At 37.4% G+C, this 20,830-nt stretch overlaps 1 protein-coding gene across 1 annotated transcript; it reads left to right on the top strand.

The window, feature by feature from the left end:
• The first annotated feature begins 2,985 nt into the window (after positions 1-2,985).
• On the top strand, positions 2,986-18,291 carry LOC105420262 (chlorophyllase-2-like). The gene is made up of 6 exons (XM_088860421.1): positions 2,986-3,064; positions 5,632-6,323; positions 7,044-7,138; positions 7,218-7,276; positions 7,545-7,658; positions 18,143-18,291. Exons 1-2 carry the CDS (start codon positions 2,986-2,988, stop codon positions 6,210-6,212), a joined length of 660 nt encoding a protein of 219 aa, XP_088716547.1. The 3' UTR covers positions 6,213-6,323; positions 7,044-7,138; positions 7,218-7,276; positions 7,545-7,658; positions 18,143-18,291.
• The last annotated feature ends 2,539 nt before the right edge of the window (positions 18,292-20,830 follow it).

Genomic DNA, 20,830 nt, shown 5'->3' with positions numbered 1-20,830 from the left:
CCAATGGCTCGGGATCAGCTATCCAGCTTCAATCTCGAATCGAAAAAGCTAATTTCGGCCAAACTAGGTAACTACCCTTAAATATCTACAAAACCCGAACTCTAAAATAATTAGGTTCAAACCTTAATTTTCTCAACCTTTATATTAGATCATGAGAGAGAGACTCTCTATGTTGGAGCGTGCCCCCTAGGGTCCTTTTTAGGAGAGAGAGATAGAGAGTAGAGAGAGAAAATAAGAGAGTACGGAGAGAGGGGCATGGCCCCTAGGGGAGAGAGAGAGAGAGAGAGAGAGTTTATGGGAGAATGATGTATGTTGAGATTGGGGGAGAGCACCCTTATTTATAGTAAAATTTAGGTCTAGGGTTTTTTAGGGTTTTTCATAGTTTGTATCTTTCTTGAGATTGAATATGGACCGTTGATCAAGGTGACTTGTGGGGTGAGAAATATGAGTCATCCATTCCATAGATGGGTCATCAACATTATGAAAGGTACATGAATTATTATCCTCCTTTCCTTAAACCATTTTCCCATCAACATATTTAAATAAATTAAATCCATTGAAGATATAGTGCATACCATAAATTGCATATTCCATCTAATATTTTCCATAAGAATATTTCAATAATATCAGGTCAAGATATTCCTTCAATAATCAAGAAAAGATATGGTCGATATTTCCTAATCAATATTTGGCCACATGCTACAAGATGTAGTTACCATTTTTAACAAACTTGAAGACAAAGCAACAAGATAAGGTATCCAAGGGTGGGGCGTGCCACCCATGCATGGTATGTGGGGGCCCACATAATACCCACATGGTGGGCCCATGTGCATTATGGGCCCCCATGTATTTTTTTTAATGAGCATTTTAAAATTTAAATAAAATGAATTTTAAAACATTATAGCTCTGTAAATTAATAACTTCATTTTTATAAGTCTAAAAATAAGAAATAAAATATCAAATGACTTACAAAAATTCAAATACTAAATCTAAAATAATTTAATAATAAAATCAATAAAATTAAATTAATATGATGGGAAGTGGATCTGTATGGTTTATGAATTCAATCAACGATCACGGGGTACTCCACCTTCAACTGTAGACTACATACCACACTTTCTTTATCGAACCGTCCCAGTAGTTCTCATAACCCACAGTCCAAACATGGGCTCATTAGCGGGTTACCAAAGTCTGGTCAATGAGCCAAGAAGTCGCAATCCCAGTTTGTAGATTATAGGTCCTCCTCTAGAGACAAGTCAAAGTCTCCACGACATGATGCGACCACAACTCTATAACGCATAGGGCTATCTCTTGCACATGCATATGCTTCACCCAAAAGTGGATATCTAGCTTTCCCAAACGATCTATCTATATGAATGCTGTGTGATGAAACATGAATGAGGTTTTGGCCCCCGTCACTGTAGGCCTACCATCACACACAAGGGTCACACAGTCCCTCAGTTCACTCATCTAGGTATAAGCTCTGACCTCATCAAGGGTTAACCCAAAAACCTTTTTCGGTTTATTTTTTATGCCCAGGTACCTTGGGTTTTCCAACCGACTGGCCTAGATCGTCAAGCACAGTCCGTTATCTGCAAATATCATTTGCTTAGTATGGTCTTAGAGCGACCACACTCCCACTAAGTTTATATTCTACTATAGTAAATATTCTTCATTGCACACTCATAAGGCCTTTAAAGGCCACATAAGCCCAACAAAACCGACATATGTAGAAATGTAGGCATCTTAAAAAATGTATTTTTAGATGGATTTTAGGACTTAAGTTTTAAAGGCATGTAACCTCCAATATGGAGATCATGAATATATATATATATATATATATATTAAAAACTACATTTCTAGTAAAAAAATATTTGGATCGATAGTCTCCATTGTTTTTAGATGAACCACTGCTTGCATCCACTTTTTGGACCGTACATGTAGAATTGCGGTCAAGCCGGGCTTTACACTTTCTAGACCGTGCATATGCCGGCATGAAACAATTTTCCTTAATAAATTTCCCCAGTCAGTCAGGAGCAGCCCATTCTCTTCCCCTTTTACGAGCCCTCTGCATAGTCTTTCGTGCAATGCACGTCACCAACAGTTGGTGATTTTCAAGGGAACAAACACTTCTGTCAATAAACCAAATGGAAAACTGCAACTTCATGAGTATCGTATATAACGTTAGAAAAAAAAGTCTATAACTAAACCAAAAAGATTTTATTTTATTTACGCCCTAAGGTAAAATCCATTACGGAAATATTTTTCAACATCAAAACCCAATGTAAGCGTATTTTTACCACTCATATTTTGAGGATGTAACCTTGTCCACCCACATACCAAACTTGATTAAAAAATATTCCAAATCGCATCCCCATAGGTCTAATGCTTCAATGATGAATAGAAACTGTCCAGAAGCATGAGATCTAAGTGTTAGAAACTAAAAATTCAAATATTTTTCTTTTCAAGATAATCATCTTGTGACTTTTAGGTGGCTCCCAAAGTTTTTTTTTAAAAAATCCCAAATAGTATACAATATGCTCCTGCAGATGTATAATATATGCGCTCAAATAAATATCACACGAAAATCATGTGCATGGATCAGGAAAGAGAACACCACACGTACGTTGGGCGAAACGAGCCCCTCCTTGACTCTCTATCTTCACATCAACTACGGTAGCCATGCAAGGCCAAGCGAGCTAGAAATTAAAGACCAACGAACAGAATATGTGCTCCGGCAGGATCATATTGTGTGGGCACTTCCTTTCATAAAACCTTGACTTGGATTACTTTTTCAACCTAATATTTTGGGACTGTAATCCCCTCAATTTATCAACCGGCCCACAACAATGATTCGCTCACAGGCCCGTGCGAGACAATTGAACGATTAAATTAAATGGATACGAGCCAACACCTCCGTTTAAGTGTTTCGAAACTCAAAAACTAATTTTATTTTTATTTTCTTGAAATACTTAGACATAAACTATGAAGAAAATCCCAGAATTGAAGATCGAGAAATCCCTCGGATCATGTCCAGGGAGTAACTATGCAGAGTGCCTGAGGAGTAAGTATACAGAGGGCTCCCACTGGAGTGCAATCAAGACTCAGTATGTATATAGTTTCAGAGCGACAGTTTACCATTGACAATAAGTGTCCGGGAAAGCTTTTTATGTTCCTCTACAATATAGAAGTTCTGTCCTCCCCCTACCATCCAGCCGTCTATTTTTTATCAAGAAAGTCGCTCACTGTTTGATTTTAGATCTGATGTCTCAAAGTTTTTTTATTTTTAGTTTTTTAATACAATTTTTTTGAATATGAAATTTGGTTCGGGCCATCATCTCATCGAGCCGTACTTATAAAAAATATTAACAATAAATTTTCGATAAAATATAATAACCAAAATACCTTTTGAAGCTTTCAGGGTATTTGGTCATTTTATTTTTTTGAAAATATTTTTTTTATATTTTTTGTTAGTGCATGTTTAATATAGTAATGGACGTCTACAATTTGGTATCAAAATAGTTTATAGAAAAATAAATAAATAAAAATAGTGTAAAGACGTGACATTGTGATTGAGACAATCTTAACCCTCCATTAAAAAATGGAGGATTGGATAAGGGGAAGATAGAACTTCTATGTTGTAAGGAGAACATAAAAAAACTTTCCCAGACAATAATGCTGCTCCCATATTGAATACGAAGGGAAAAAGAAGCCCAAATTAAAAGTAAGGTCCCTAGATGCCATTGAAGGGAAAGAACGTCAGGTAAGTCCCCTTGATATCATAAAAGGAATAGAAGTTCAAGTAAGCTCCTTGGGACATGGTTGCAAAGAAGAACCTAGGTCAAGTAAGTTCCCATGGGATATGGTCGAAGAACTGGGAGCTGTGGGTTATGGGCTCACCACTCTTTCGCAACTTCGCTCTGATACCAATGTTAGATTTATGAGGGAAGAGATGAAAACACCAAGCTCCCAAGAACTTATGGCAATGACTTGACATTAGGGATCACAGAGATCAGGCTTTACCAAAACAATGAGAACCTGTGATTTTCTATGTATGCCTCTCCATAGCCATGAAACAGATCACATATATGTATGCCTCTCCATAGCCATGAAATGGATCGTAAAGATCAGGCTTTACCAGAATAATGAGAACTCAGTGATTTTCTGTGTATACTTCTCCATAGCGATGAAACCTTTCTTAAAGAGGGATAGGAGGATGGGAAGAGGTCGTTCTTCAACATTCGATTTCCTTTTGGAATCTTAAGAAATTAAGGATCATAGAGACCTGGCTTTACCAGAACAATGAGAACCTGTGATTTTCTATGTATGCTTCTCCATAGCCATGAAACGGATCGCAGATATATATGCCTCTCCATAGCCATAAAACAGATCGTAAAGATCAGGCTTTACCAGAATAATGAGAACTCTGTGATTTTCTGTGTATACTTCTCCATAGCGATGAAACCCTTCTTAAAGAGAGATGGGAGGATGGGAGGAGATCGTTCTCCAACATTCGATTTCCTCTTGGAAGCTTAAAAAATGTGACCATGTAATCCTGAGAAGTGGGTAATTACTTTTTATCTGTTGGATAATGGCATCTCCTCCATCTAAGAATGTCATTGATAAATATATCCTTTTTAAAGAGGGATGGGAGGATGGGAGGAGGTCATTCTTCAACATTAGATTTCCTCTTGGAATATTAAGAAACGTTAGATTTTTTTTTGGAATATTAAGAAACCTGGACATGAAAAACGTGGCTATGTAATCTTGGGAAGTGGGTAGTTATTTTCTATGGGAGGATAGGAGGAGGTCGTTCTCCAACCTTCGATTTCTTCTTGGAATCTTAAGAAATTGATTTTCTCTTGGAATCTTAAGAAACGTGGCCATGTAATATTGGGAAATGGGTAGTTATTTTTTTGGCCATGTAATATTGGGAAATGGGTAGTTATTTTTTTATGGAAGGAAGTTGTTGTCCAACATCCAACATTCGATTTCTTTTGGAATCTTAAGAAGCGTGGCCATGTAATCTTGAGAAGTGATAGTTATTTTCTATATGTTGGATAATGGCATATCTTCCCTTTAAGAAGGTTATTTTTTTTATTGATAAATATTAAATTATATGAAGAAGATAAAAAGAGAGAAATATAACACATTTAAATGCCTATGACCAACCACACATACCAGCAATAAAAAGAATATAAGGTCAAGTAAGCTCCTTTATATCATAGTAGTAACAATAAAAGGAGCATAAAGGTCAAGTAAGCTCCCTTTATATCATAATAGGGACGGAAGGTCCATCGAAAACTTCATAGAGAGAGGTGGTTTTAAAACCGCGTAGGAGGGAGAAGAGGTTTTATTCCTAAAACCATCTAGGACTATGATGATGGCCCATACTGTAGCTAAACCAGCTAGGAATGCAACACACAGCGTCGGAATCTACACTGTCCAGATTGTGCACTCCCAGCCCTCCGATTGCACATCCCCTCCAAAACCACTTATGATAGTTGAGAAGGGCGATTCTCTTCCTCTATGGCTACCTCCTTTCTCACGTGGCTTCTCAAGGCCGCTGCACCTCAGGACATTTCTCTCGCCTCTTACAATTTTTCATTTCCTTCCTCATATTTTTTTAAGCCAGTTCTGGCCGAGCTCAAATAGTTGGGATAAGGCTCGAAGTCCTCTCACTCCAGGCTTCTCCACAGCTCTACACCATCGCCCGCTTTGATGCCACAGGCGAGATCGACTCGGTGGTTGCAGTTACTGAGTGGCTCTGCACTGGCTTACCCAAAGCCCTCCCGAATAGCATAGCTGGAGACCTCACCAAGCTTTCCATAGCGGGACACAGCCGCGGTGGCAAGATCGCCTTTGCCCTAGCCCTGGACCTTAAGACCCTCACATACTCTGCTCTCCTCACCATAGACCCAGTCGAGGGCACATCGCCACATATCCTTACGAATATGCATAATTCTCTTAGCACTGGCATGCCAGTGTTGGTGGTGGGCTCGGGTCTTGGCCAGGTAAAGAAATGCTTGATATGCCTGGCCTGTGCACCGGTCGGTTCTAATCGCACAGATTTCTTTGAAGAGTGCCAGTCTCCTGCTTGCTACTTTTTGCCGTCGGATTATGGTCACATCGATATGTTCAATGATGAGACAGAGGGCGGGCGCAATCCGGTCGTTTACAGTTTCTTTGTGCAAGAATGGAGCGAGCCGTGAGCCCATGCATGGATGGGGCAATGGTGGTGTTTGCCTGGGGCTATATCCAAGGGCATCCTGAGGATACCCCGATTCCTCGTCTCCTGTGAAGCTATAAATAGCTAAAACCAAGTAGAAGTTATCTTTTTCTTCTTCTTTGTTTATCTTTTATTTTTCAAAATTTCAAATATTTTCAGTAGATCAAGTATTATATTTATCACAAAATAAAAATAAACACTGTGGCGGAATGCGACCTTAGGAGGTAGTGTTGCAATAGTCAACTCCTTAACCATCAAGCCTTGTTCCCCGTTATTCGTTTGATTAAACATGGCTAGTTTTATTCTTTCAATTTGCGACCCCATGAGTAATGTTGCTGCATTTATTTTTGTTTGGAATGGTATTGTGTTTGCAGGCAGTGGACACTTCAAAGGTGTACAAGCATGTTTTTATGGATCAGATTGAACCAACCTTATCAAAAGGCCAAAAATAAATTTTATTTTTTATTTAAGACTGATTTTTTATTTAAAATACTTTTTTTATTATCTGAGTGAAAACAAACTTACACCCAAAAAATACGTATAAATATTTTATTTCAATAAATAATATGAAATAAAATTTGAAATTAAGTTTGGAAAATGGTTTGAAAGGGCTGCAGCCCTATCTCACCTAAAAACTATTGCTGTAATCGATTACAGAAACTAATGCTTTCTTCCTAGTATCATCAGGTTTTATACATCTGTTGCGTTATTTTCCTTTAGGAACTTGAGGTCACCATGAATTTGAGAATATGGAATCCATGTTTTGATTTACTGATTGTGTTTGAATCTCGTTTTGAGATGATTTTTTTCGTAGGTCCTAGGATGGTAAAGTTGTTTGCAAACAAGGAGGACATGGGTTTTAGGTGCAGTTCAAACACTTTGACCCCTTATTTTTTGGCCCTACCTGAGGTGATTTATTTCTGGTGATTGGATGACAAGCCTTAACATTTATAACCACTTTTATACTAATTCAGAAGTTAATTTGCAGTAATGTTAAATGACTACCCAGCCTGCGACTCCGTAGTGTTGACCCCAGCTCATCTCAAGGTAAGATTTTGAATGTTGCCCCATGTAACAATTTTCCTTAATCACAGCTCTAAATTGTTGAAGAGAAGGTATTTGATGTAGTGCCATTTATTTATTTGATATGGACATAAACCTGAATGGTATTTTTCTTATTGAAATGTATGGAAAACCGGTTACGTTGAAGTATGTAAAATTTCAGAATGTTCGGAGGTAAATCGTGTTTTCCTTTTAATGTGGGCATCTTCTCATTTCCACCCTTTAGCGTGTTTTTTCTTGCTGGCTAAAACAGGAGTACAAAGCCTTATTGATTTCGGTTTGCGTTCAGCTTGACTATTTTTATTGAGGACAACCAATCTGGAGCTGATCTCACCAAGGTTCAAAAGATTGCACTCTTTGGAACAACGTAAGTAATCTGAGTCCCTTTTTGAAACTCTTTATGTGATTGAACAGTGCTGGAATTGTTCGCATTTTCAAGTTGATGTGACTATATGATGGAAAATGTGATTCTATACTGCCTACATCATATCGTGGTCTTTGTAACCTATTTTGAACTTTTTGTTAACGGAGTAAATTTATTTTCTTCATTTTGATTTTTTATCATTTCTTGATTTATTGGATATTCTGTCTATTTACACTGGATTGTTAAATGATAGATGATGTTTGATACGAAGTTTAACTAAGACATATGGGCCATATGTTGAGATGATGAATAGATGAACAGAAGTAAATGAGGATAAAGTGTATTGAGGATGCATCAAATATCTGCGAGTGAATTCCTATATGTGCTGATTGCTAAGTAAATTCGATATTGAAGAATACAAGGTGAAAATGAATGTGCCGATACCTGCAGCAGAAATTGGTCATGTGAACCAATGGTCAAATCATTAGGCAATAATTTGTTGATTTGATATTAGATGATAAATCATCAATTGGATCAAATTAGAATTCACTAAATTGTAAATGTGGGTATTATGTCTTCTTAGAAAGGAGTGAATAAATTGTCTCATAAACAGAAAAAAATTATCTGCAGTTGCTGGTTGGTGGAACCAGGTACTATACAAAGCTAAATGAATGCTATAAGTGACATTTGTGGCACAAGGGTGACTAGGAGGATTTTTTAGGTGTAGAGGTGGAGTTGGGTGGCAAAAAGGATTTGGGAGACAGGTGTTTAGGTTTTTGGTCTTGGAGGTAGCCTTAAGTTCGTAGAATCATAGACAAGGGAGCAACCTCCATTGTCAGTATTTGGGGCAGAGTAATTTGCAAGGAAGGCTCAGCAGTCTATCAACTTTATTTATTTCTAGTTGAGATTTTGCTAACGGTGGAATTCCCTTTTTCTTTAATGGATTGTGCAATTCTACAGATTTCACATGGCTCTGAGCTCTGGTTTTGCTAAGTCCCATAGTACAATCCCTGCTTATCGGTTGTTTGTTGCAACTAATGGACATTTAGGTGCACGCTAGGAGGTGTAGGTTCGTCAATTATTTGATGTCCTATCTTCCAATTCTGTTTGATGCAATGTTGAATTAGGTGTAGGCAACTGAACCAAGGGAAGACTTTCTTCTTTCAGGTGGCTAGTAAAGCCCAGTTATGCCACCAAGAATCTGTTGTACTGCTTAATGTAAGATGATATGGGTGGATGGGGTGATTGAATTTTTGGGCTCCTATTCATGTCTTGAAGGTTGCAAGGCGTTTAGGAGTGATGATTATTGCTACGTGTGCGTGGGTGGAGGATCATTAGGTAAAGAATGTGGGTGCGATTTTACTGAAGTATGCATCTTATGACCTCATCTTTTTCTGAGTTGTGCCTGATGAGAATGTGGATAGGGACCTTTAGTGATGCAAGTATATGATGAAAACCTCTTGACATGGATACTTTTAAGAGTGTGGTTGTTCAAGTTCTTGCTTGAAGTTGTGAAGATGGTTTTCCACAGTAGGATTTCACGCTGTAAAATATAAGGGCTTTTTGCATCTTCATTGAGGTGATGTTCTTCCCATTGTACATGTAAAAGCTTTCATATCTTTAGGCCTGGTTTGGTTTTCTCATAAATCTTTGCTAGGTCCTTCTTTTACCTAGTTTTCTATAGGTTGATGTGGCCTTTCGGTTTTGGTCTTCCATTGCATTATTGAGTAATAAAAAATAAAAATTGTTATGCATAGTGATAGTTTGGGTCTCATAATGTTTTATGGTTGAGATTATTATAGTGATGTTTTGCTCAGGAATTTGTGGCATTGAATAATGCAAATACTATTCTTGGTCAACACATCGTTGTTGAATTGAGTTGCTAAATGTATCTGGGCTAAAATTGTTGGAAGTGGGAATGGTGTGGGAGTAGGCAATTGTCGGTAGCAAGATGATATCTCTGTTGAGTTGAGTTACTAAATGTATCTGCCCCTCTCTTTCCCTACTCCTTCAGTTTGAATTAAAAGAGAAACTAACCATATGCAGAGAGAGAATAAATAGATAATAAGATGTCATTTTTTCTATCTTTTATTAATGAAAAACAGGTAGAGGGCCTTGTTCCTCACTGATTTACCCAAAAAAAAAAAAAGAGAGAAAATAAATGAAAAGGGATAAAGACAGATATAAGTAAAAGATGATTTTTCTTTCAAAGTTTCTAAACTTAGACATACCATCCCTTCCTTAAATTTTGGAACCAAATAAGGTTGATTGATCTGGATTTTAGCATCTTTCCTCTTAGGCAAACATACTTTACATGGATTTGCATCAATGGTTCTTTCTTTTTTTATTGAAATTTAAGACTTTCTTTTTCATAGATATAGAACAAAGCATCTCCTTTCTCATTGGGAAATATACAGAACCTGATTTTGCAATATTATTTCTTTCTTTTTTTCATTGATATGCATTTAGACTTTGTTTCCTTTTATAGTATATGGGTGTAAATTATTTTGACCAATCTCTAAGGTATTGTAATCATGTTGCCTCATATGGGAGAGGGATCTGCCCAAGATCGCCACACCGGGAAAGTGGGATCACTGGGATCTCCACCAAGTTGGGGGATCATGGTAAATAGTCTGGCAAAGGAGTGGTCTTGGGCCTAGTCCGGTCTGAGTCCCTATAAAGCCAGCTTGAGCCCAGCCCGGACCAGGCCAAAGAGGCCCTGGACTGTCAGGGTCAAGCCAGGTGGGGAAAATTACATTTAAAGAGGGAAAATGAAAAACAGTTAAGGGAAAAAAGGGCCAGGCTGGGCTGAAATAAGTTGGCCATGTCATGGCCCTAGCCCAGCCTAGCTCGGCCTTGCCCTACCCTCGGGCCATGGCGGTTAGGTCCTGACCTGGCCCTCTGGCTACATTTTGCATGTAAGGCCCTAGTTTTTTGTAGCCGGGCTATTTGGCCCCTTGCCACCCCTACTAGTAACTAAGATCTAGCCATTTCCTAGCTTTTGCATACCTTGCAATTGAATTTAGGAAAATTGTTGGAAACCCCCTAAAATATACTTTCTAGACACTCTACCCCCACCCTAAACTTTCCGCACTTCTTTTTCTCAAAACCATCTTTTCTAACTAATACCCCCCCAACTCAAAAAGTGATATCTTTTTTTACGAAAATACCCCTTCACATACCTTCACCGTACGAACAAATCATTTGGACAGATAATACTTTTGTCGGACCGCGGTTGTTATTTGTTGGACTTACGACATGTGCCAGACTGCATTTCTACAATACCGGACTATTTATTTAGACAGTGATACGCCGGACTGTATATTACTAATGCCGGACCACCCTACTTATGTATCTAAAACGTCAGACTGAGACGATGAAATGCCGGACTTACGTCTCCAGTAGTAAAATCACCGGAGCAAAGTTCTGTAATGCGGGACCGTGAGTAAGATATTACCAAACTGCAGCTTCCCAGTGCTGGATAGATCAACCATAACACCAGAGCGAAGCTCTGAAACGCTGGACTTAACATCATTCCAGAAACACATGCCGGACCGCACATTGCAAACACCGGACCAACCCAATTCCAGTCAGTAAATTGTTGGAGCACTACTTCAAATTGTTGGACTGCCCACATTATAGTAATCATATCGCCAAACCGCACACATACACTGCCGGACAACTGCATCAAAACGCTGGAGTGATTTTATTACAGTACTCAAAACACCAGACCGCTCCCACAAAATGCCGGACTGCTTATGTAAACGCCGGATCGACAGTCACAAAATGCCGGACTGCCTACGCAAATGCCGGACTGCCAACGCAAACGCCCTTTTTAACGTAGAAGTTAAAAAGGGGGGGTAATTTGTCTTTATTTTTATTGTTCTTCGGTTGGGGGGGTATTTGTTAGAAAATATGGTTTTTGAGAAAAAGAAGTGAGGAAAGTTTAGGGTGGGGGTAGAGTGTCTAGAAAGTATATTTTAGGGGGTTTTCAGCAATTTTCCCTTGAATTTATCTATGCCGTTCATATTGTTGAGGCTTCTATGTTTAAAGTTCTTTGCTTTGATTTGCTATTTATTATATTTTGTGGGTATTTAAGTCCACACTTGGTTGTTGAATTGTGTCAAGAAAATTTTTAATTGTGTCAAGAAAATGTGTCTGGGCAATATCCAAGGCTTCAAAAGTTCAAACTTCGATTGATCTATGCCCTCTATACTTTTTGAGATCATGGAATGCACTCTATGGTTACAAGGTTGAGTAGTTTACACTTCGATTAACGTTTGGTACGCAAGCTATATAACTCCCATGGGTTGAAATTTTCAAAGCTCTTGCATAGTAGCGAGAGGGCGAGTTTTGAGCTGCCTATTGGAAATGAATCTTCATGCCTGCTTTTAGAGGTTGGCCAGTGCACTAGTAACTTTTTGAAGTTGTGGTTACCTTGGCCAGTAATGAGTAGAGTTCTTCATGGTTCAGATTTTGCTGCTGATATGAACTGACCCGTCACAATAAGATACAATTCATGCCCTCCAGGGTGCTATGCTCAAATCTAGTTATTGTCTTCCATCGGTAGTACTAAACTTAGGACTTGCATTCAATTGATTCCAATGCACAGGGGGCTTCTGAATCAGCTGTTTTGTTTTCTTTTTTTCTTTTTCTGAATCTGTTAACATTTTTATTAAAAGGAGGGTATAGAACTTACAAAAATTGCAACCCACAGACATGGTGCTGTATGCAAAACTCCAGCTGTTTGTGGGCTATACAAGAAAGGGAAATAGAGCATGCTTCAAGTCACTCTTTCTGATCCACAAAAATAACTGAAACCAGGAGCTCAAAAAGGTGCCAAAATGGTTCCCGTTATGCCTCGAGTCGCTCCTTCTTTAGCGATATCGTCGGCTGCTGCATTGGCCTTGCACCAGGTATGCCTCCATTAGACGTGCATAACCCTGCAAATATGGAATATCTCGTCAAAAATGTATGCTAGTCTCAAAGGGAAAGGCCGATAATCCTAAGGCCCAGGTGATGATGGTTTTGGAGTCTCCCCCTCAATGACCAAAAAAGTGCTCCATTTAGGATCGAAATTTCTGAGACCCTCTAGAATGGCTAGGGCCTCGGCGGTGTTGAAGTGAGCATGACCAATGAACTTAGAGAAAGATGCCCCTATCCCTTGTGTCCATCCATCATGATCTCAAAAGATGCCCTCTATTCCTTGTGGGCCAGGGTTGCCAAGAGAGCAGCCATCAAAGTTTAGTTTAGTCTGACCAGATTCGGGGGGTCTCCATAGTGAAGCACAGGGAACGTGCATGGGCCGTAAGAATAGCATGGCCTACCAATTTTTGTGGAAGCCCATGAAGAAGTAGTGTTTGAAATAATTGTGGCTTTTGGCCCCGAAAATTATGAACCCCCTTTGACCTGGTCTGTCAACGCGTCCAGCATAGCCTTTTCTCCCCGAAATATCCTGTTGAATCAGCTGGTTGGGCTGCTAATGGTTTGGTTCGAGGAGTGGGACCTGTTTCCATCCTCCTTGACAGTCTTCTCTGAGGAGGCAGAGTGGGCATGTAGGGGCTAAACCACATGCCTTCTGTATATAGGTCTAATGGACCTTTTGTATACTCGAACAATATCCCTCAGACTGTCCTTTGAAGGAACCAAATTGGGGTGCAGGGATTTATTTTCATGAGTTGCTATATTCCTGTGCTTAGTTGATGGTGACTCCTTTAAGGTACGAGTATGATACATTTCCATTTGCCAAGTTCAACAGTTTGGTGAACTTTACAAATTTTGTAAAAACCTAGGAAAAAATGTAGGGCATTCAGCCCTAGTTGATCGCCATCTCAAACTAGATGCCTAGAAGTTAAATAAATACCAATTATCTGACAAAACAACACTCATATACATTCAACAGTTTATTTACAAAAAACTCTGTCAAGTTTTTTCTTCGTGGAAATGAGTTTTTAATCACTATATGTGTGTGCGTGCTTGTAAATATAATGTATACACTCTTATGGAGAGAAGATGAGAGCTATTTATCAGAAAAGAAGAAGAAAAAAGTGAGATGTTAAGTATGACAAGTATATTTTTGTAATATGTACGTAGTATTGCAAATCCCCATCGCGTCAATGTATTGTTTCTGCTTGTAAATTGTCTTGTTTATAAACTAAAGCATTCAACACTTGAGGTTTAGAATGTACCCATACACGTAAGTGTGCTTGAAAACAGGTCTTAAATAGTGCATTTATTCATATTTACTTGGGCCTTTTACCTGTTTGGCATCAAGACTTGTTGCTTCAGCTAGTTCTTCTTGTTCTAACTGAAGCTATTAGTTGTTTGGCCTCAATACACTTGGGGAGCTGCCATTAATTTTTCTTGTTCCATGATCTCTCTCTTTTTGCCGCCCATGATATCATTCCTTTAGATGGCTGTACTCATGGATCTCTCCAAAAGCATTTTGTTTTTACTCATAAACCATGAAGTAATAAATTCCCATTGAATAACTGAGATTGTTGCTCCGATATTCAACCATACAAAGGATCCAACAATACTGCTTTTGGACACCAGAGGGATCAAGATTTTGTTCAGGAAGCGTACTTGGCTTATGGGTGGTCTTATCATTTATTGCAGTGAGAGTTCCTGTGGGCTTCCTTGTCAATTTTCTTCATTGTGAAGTATCCTTTTAAGTTCTATGTTCCAAACAGCTTGTAAAAGGACATAGGAGATCCTTGTACAATTCCTTAGTTTGTGGGATCAGTTTCCCCGCGGGCAATAAAAAGAATTATAAAGTGAAGTGGATTTGGTTTTCCACTATTCCGTGATCATCTCTTTACTGATCAGATTGCAATGAGTTGTGAACATGCAAATAGCTCTCTGCAAAGACAGTGTCCGGTTCTCCAAATATATTTGTCAAGTATTTCACTACACATTCAGCTTTTTGTTTAACTAATTTCTAAAAATTATTTCTCCCGGTGGAATTTATTCTTTTGCATAGCACTGTAGTTGTATGGTGGTCAGCATAACCTTCTACCTACCTCGAATCCTATAGTTGTATGGTGGTCAAAAAGGGGTTTCTTCTTTGTTCCAAAAATACTAGATTCTTTGCAGTTCTAACAGAAGCCATCAAAGGCTGAGCCATGGAAAAGCTAGGGGTTTCTTGCTCTTTGCTTCTATCAAAATCGTGCATGAGGATTTTCTTTATTGATTAATCATTTACTAATAGGAAATTTCTCTATTCATTTAACAATTGTTTTCTCGATTGTACTAATTGTTTTTACATTCCACAGTTAACTATTTCAAAAAAAATATATATATATATTTTTACATTCCAGACATTACATCCTTCTATTTTTCATTCTGTCTTCTATTGCTGGAACATAGATATGTAACATTGCTTTTCTGATTGGTTTTTATTTGGATATTGCCAATCCTCTTCGCTTTGTTAAGCACTCACTTCCTCTTTGTCTTTCCATTTTCGACCTTTCTATCTTTGGAGTACCTTTGTGAATCATAGCTGGATCAGTAAAATAGCATCTAGTCCACTGTGATTTCCCATTCTACCTTCACCTACATTATAAACTTACTCGAACCCCTGAAGTTTTTTATAAAATATAAAGAGATTGAGGAAGATGTCACAAATAGAACTAGAATTAGGTAGGTGAAGTGGAGATGTGTAACCAGAACTTTATGTGATTGCCACATATCAATGAAATAGAAAGGGAAGTTCTATAAGACAGCTGTGAGGCTAGTTTTGCCTTATGGGGCGGAATGTTGGGTGGTTAAGAAACAACATACTCATAGAATGAGTGTAGTTGAGATGAAGATGTTGAGATAGATGAGTGACAAGACAATAAGAGATAATTCGAAATGAATATATTTGGGAGAATTTAGTTGTGGCATTAATAGGCGATAAAATGAAAGAAAGTAAACTTAGGTGCGTTAGCTATGTGCTGTGCAGATCTAGTAGAGCACATATTAGGAGGTGCAAGTTAGTTTCAAATAGATGGCTTAAAAATCGCAAGAAGTAGGCATAAAAGGACATGATTGGAAGTAGTGAGAAAAGATATACGGACTTACTAAAGGTTAGCCCCTAATAGAGCAAAAGGGTGGACCAGGATTCATGTAGGCCCCCGCGGTTAGTTGGAAAAAAGCTCTGACGATGATGATACGATGGTAATTAAAATAAAATGACAATTTTGTTTCTCGTATTCTATATGCGTCCCCCGGACTCCCAAGATGCTTTTGTACTTCTATGTTTCTATTAAAAAGGAAGCAATTTAGGTGAAGTTCCGGTTCTGGCTATCGTTGAGAATTTCGCCCCAAAAAATCGACTATTGCTTAAAAGCTAATAAGCTAATAAGTACGATGTGTGGGGAGAGCAACACTGCACGGTAGCATTTGGAGGGTGTGTCCAAGTTATTTGCTTGTAAATAATTTTCCTCTGTTTGATATATAAATGATATCTTCAAATGTTGTAGGGTCGTGGTGAAGCTCTTGTGACTACTTGGTTCAAATACCATTAGGTACTCCGTGCTTTTTTTCTATAATTAAACATGTCTTTTCGGCCTCCTTCAAACTAGCTACATGATTTCCTCGTTGTTTAAAATTGTATGATTGCCTAGTTGTTTAAAATTGTATGATTGCCTCATTGTTTAAAATTGTTAACGTGCGCTTTTTTATATGGGTGTGGTTTGTATAGAGCCGATGCTCTAAACAATCAAAGTAAAGTGCACCTTCAAATAGTGTCAAGAATTGTGGTTTCAATCCTTGATATCTTTGTGATAGCCTTAAAATATATTTTTATCTTTAATTATAAAATTTCAGGCTTTAAAATTTTAAAATAGTGTAGATCAAACGTATCTATGAAAAGTTGAAAATCTTGAAAATTGACGGTCCAAAAATGCATTACAAGATCCACTATTTTCAAAACTTGAAATCTTTTTTTTTCTTATATCCATGCATCTTGATGTTGAGATGACCAATTTAGGGATATTTCATCTTGATGTTGAGATGATCAATTTAGAGATATTTGAGCATTAAAACAATCTCTTGAAGTGAAATTTTTGAGGTTGGCTCTAAGTTGATTGTTTAGAGCCTCGGCTCTATATAAACTTTTTCCTTTTTATATTGTTCACACAAGTATTGAAAAGACTCATTACGTGTCCCTTTCCTTCCCTGCCTATCCGCGGACGATGCCCTATGTTTTTTTGGCTTTTCTCTAGTCCAACAAGAACTATGAGCGGGTATGTAAAAAACAATTCCCTGAGAAAAGCACTTGTTTGAATAGAGAAAAGCCAAAATAAATTGTTCTCTATTCACTAGATTTTTCGCCCTACGTTTTTTTGGCTTCTCTATTCAACATGAACCATTTTGGGAATAAAGAAAAGCCAAAAAAACAATTGTTTTCTAGATTTTTTGCCCTATGTTTTTTGCTTTTCTCTGTTCCAACAATAACCATTTTGGGTGGGAAAAGCAAAATGGTGCAAAAGCAATTCCCTAGGGCCCGATTCAGATGAATAATTTATTAGAGAATAATCTAGTGTCTTCCCTGCATATGTATGAGTAAGTTTGGAGTAAGGTGCATTGTTTGGTCGGCACTGCTATTGTGAGGCCATTTCTCTGTTTTTTTTTTTTTTTTTTGCTTATTTTGGAAAAGAAAAGGAAATTGTCAAACTATACCTTTCAACTATTTGACATTTGACTCATTTTCAACTTCTCCAACTCATTGATCATATGTATTTTGATGGGCTTTTGAAATTAAATCAAAGAAACGAGTGACATGTTAAATAGTTCATAACTTTTCCAAATAAAAAATATATATATATAAATAATTCATCTCCTAGGTTCATTTTGATAGAAATTCCAAAAAAGAAAAAAACTTGGAATGCCTTTATTCTAGGTAACTCCATTTTTTAATAAAAATAGAAGTGTCTTTGCAAAAGACTTTTGTAAAAGACGGTTTAAAAATGTCTTGAGCTCTAAAATGTTTTAATGGTGATTTTTTAAGGTCTTACACACATGGGACAGGATTTTATAGGATCATTTCTCTTGTTTTATAAAGTGTCAGGATCTTATAGGATCATTTCTCTTTGTTGCTTTGTGGTTAGATTATTAATTACAATTAAATCATTCTTTTAAACGAGAGAGAGAGGGTAACAATACGTTTCTGTAATATCAAGACCACATATCCATTTTTGGTAAGATTTCTCACATGATGAGATAGAGAGAGAGAGAACCTACAGTGACCGTGATATCTTTGTAATCTGTATTTAGAGATTAGACGAGCGTGAGCCAATTTGGTGTCATTGCGCAGAAAATGGCTTTTGTGGCATACTTTTCAGTTGTCTTGTGATGAAACTTGAGTAATAAATGACTCAGAAATTTCTCATTTACCATGACTCATTCGTATCTCTCTGCAAATTTCACTTTTATAGAAATTACTCTCTCTCATCACGTGGGACTGTGTTGCTAAGTTGGTGGCTTTGATGTTATTTTTGCAGGGTAGAGACCACGGACATGAAAAGGCTTGAAAAAGATGGAGGATCATTAGTATCCATACTCTCCTATGTAAAAACATATTTCATTTAATTTTCTGTACTCGTTTTGTCCCACAACAATTTTTATGAAAACCCCGTTTCTTTGATTACCATTTCTCGAATTTCTGTTCTCACTCCCCCTCTGTATCGATTGTGACAAGGTCACCTTATCTCCTCTCTCTCTCTCTCTCTCTCTCTCTCTCCCTCAGCTGCTGTCAAACCCCTGTCTAAGCATTTCACTAGTTTCTCTCTCCTCTCTCTCTCTCTAACAATTTTTACTTTTTGTTTTTTGGCTGCGTGCGGTTGTTGAAACTTGAAATTTCTCTTTGGGATTTTCAATTTTAAACATAAAGCAAATAGTTTCTTATTAAAAGGCAGGGATTCTGGAGAGGTTGTATTTCGGGTAAAAAATAATGCGTCTTTAAATGGGCTTTTATTTGTGCATGGGGTTGCGTTTCTTGCTTTCTCGGTTTCTGCGGAGCCGCCCGTCCGTTCCCTTTCTTTCACATCTCTTAAACCTTCCTTTGATTCATTCCGACTGCTTTATCTCTCCTCCTTAATGAGACGTGACATAATATGTGTAATAAATATATATATATATATATATATATATTTTTTTTTTTTTTTTTTTTACGAAGCAGGAAACAAAGGTTACCCCGCGGCGGCGACTCCGCCGTTAGGTGTCGTACTTGGGGACATTTTTTTAGTCTAAAATTTTGGGAGCTACCCAACAGTGCTACTACGGATTTTAAAAAAAAAGAACAACGAATGCTATTTAAAAATTGGATTGTCTCTCCTTAATCTTGAGATATTATTTTTTTCGAAAATGTGGCTGGGATTTTTTTAATTAAAATTAATTTATAGGTTGAAGAGGTTATATCGAAAGTTCGTGTTCCTAAAATTTATCTTAGATAGAACTTTACCTGAAGTAGTATATAGACAGTATAATATCTTTTGCAATCATATTTTAATGAGTTTTAAACCTTGTTCAAGCTTGTAATTCAGGCTCCGTTATCGGGCTGGGCCTGGGCCAAAGTTGGTTGCTTAAATGCATGGATGAAATTTTGTCGGGTGAACATGTTATTTCTTTAGGGTAAACTGGTACATGAGATGGGTGAAGTTTGTATAAGGTGTTAACCTTATATTATTGAAGTAAGGTGTCGAAAATACAGTTTTAAAAGGTGCTGCAAAGCCTTGCAATGAAATTAAAATCTATTGTTGCCAGCAATTATGAAATTTAAAGTTCTAAAAAATGTGACGATCAAGTAGATCTGTAGGCTCTGGAAAATCTAAAAAATAGACTGTCCAAATAACGTGTTAGAAGATGAATTATTTTCAAGATTAGAAATCCCTTTTTTTAAACATCTATGAATCTTGAGGGGTACGATGATCAATTTGATTTCAAAAAAAGGAACAACCTTCTCTATTGGTTCTTCAGGTGCACCGTACTCGTGCATATTAGGTTGACACTTTAGACAAACTTTTACCATAAGGGATATTTTGTATTTAAAAAAGTGTGCGTTAATAAATGATGCTTTCATGCATTGCGCATTGCTAATGTGTTTGAGGGCATACGCTCAATGGTGAACTAAGTTGATATGGTTTGATCATTTTGTATTAAAGATAAATAGTCTCATTATATATTTTTTCATATAGTTTAGTTTTTAGAACAAGGATTTTTGTTCGACTTTCCAATAAGGAGAGGGTCCAGCCCGCCCCAGGTTGCACCACAAAAATACTTCTAGGGTTGTCTCAAGGTAATGGCCCGTTGAGGTTGTGGTAGGTAGGCATGGGGCAAACTGAGGGCAAGCCTCTAGAGTTTAGGGGTTGGCTTGGGTCAATGGTAGCCCTATTGAAGCCTGGCTCATTCTCATCATTTAACGGTTTTAAACTACTAATTTTAATAATTAAATTTATATAAATATATCTCGATTGGGCAAATCGGTTTGTTGAGCTAATTGTGACCAATTCAACCTGCTATCGTCGTATTCAAACCACTAAGTGTGGGATTTTGGATATTTAAAGTTTTATCTCACTCTTTTTTAAGTGATAACATCATTGTCCATGAGTTTTATACCAATTATTGAGGGTGAGCTACTCAATTCTACTCTATCAAGTGCCATGCTTTCTCTATACGAAAACGCTAAAAGATTTTAACCTTTTACGGGAACTGCATTGTTCATTTACTCCCTCGGATAAAACCTAATTTGTGAGTAATTTTAGAATACTAACTTTTGGGATGTAATCTTTTGCCACTTGTAAACTCACTTCAATAAATAAAAAATTCAAATTGAACTTTTTGCATATAAGAAGTAATATAATGTGAGCAGAGATCGTTTTATTTTGAAAAGGGTAAGATCTAAGCATACAAAAACTTAAAATTCAATTTTTTTTCTTTCGAAATAGTCAAGTAATAATTGTTGAGTGATTCTCAATATTTTAGATTAAAAAAAAAGCTCGAGTTTTGACTAGGGCACATATGCACAATATCCTTAGCAAAGCATAATATCCGTGCTCTTTCATTGTCAAATGATCATTAAGCATAATTTGGAACCTTTTGGAGAGATGGCTCTTCGGATATAAGAAGAAAGTATTATCATGGTTTATCCTTAGGGCAAGGATAGGTGGTAGGGGCCAGAAAAGTGAAAACTT

Source organism: Amborella trichopoda, chromosome 3 (genome assembly GCF_054954075.1).
Source record: "Amborella trichopoda isolate Santa Cruz 75 chromosome 3, AtrichopodaSantaCruz75HAP2 v2.0, whole genome shotgun sequence".
NCBI classification, from domain to species: Eukaryota; Viridiplantae; Streptophyta; class Magnoliopsida; order Amborellales; family Amborellaceae; genus Amborella; species Amborella trichopoda.
Note: the sequence above shows the minus strand (reverse complement) of the source record. Positions and strands in the feature narration are given on the sequence as shown.

Excerpts from the sequence above, each read along its gene's own strand:
- LOC105420262 (XM_088860421.1), top strand. The coding sequence starts at position 2,986 with ATGAAGAAAATCCCAGAATTGAAGATCGAGAAATCCCTCGGATCATGT. Across the intron at positions 3,065-5,631 it reads CTATGCAGAGTGCCTGAGGA|CCAGTTCTGGCCGAGCTCAA; the intron begins GTAAGTATACAG and ends TATTTTTTTAAG.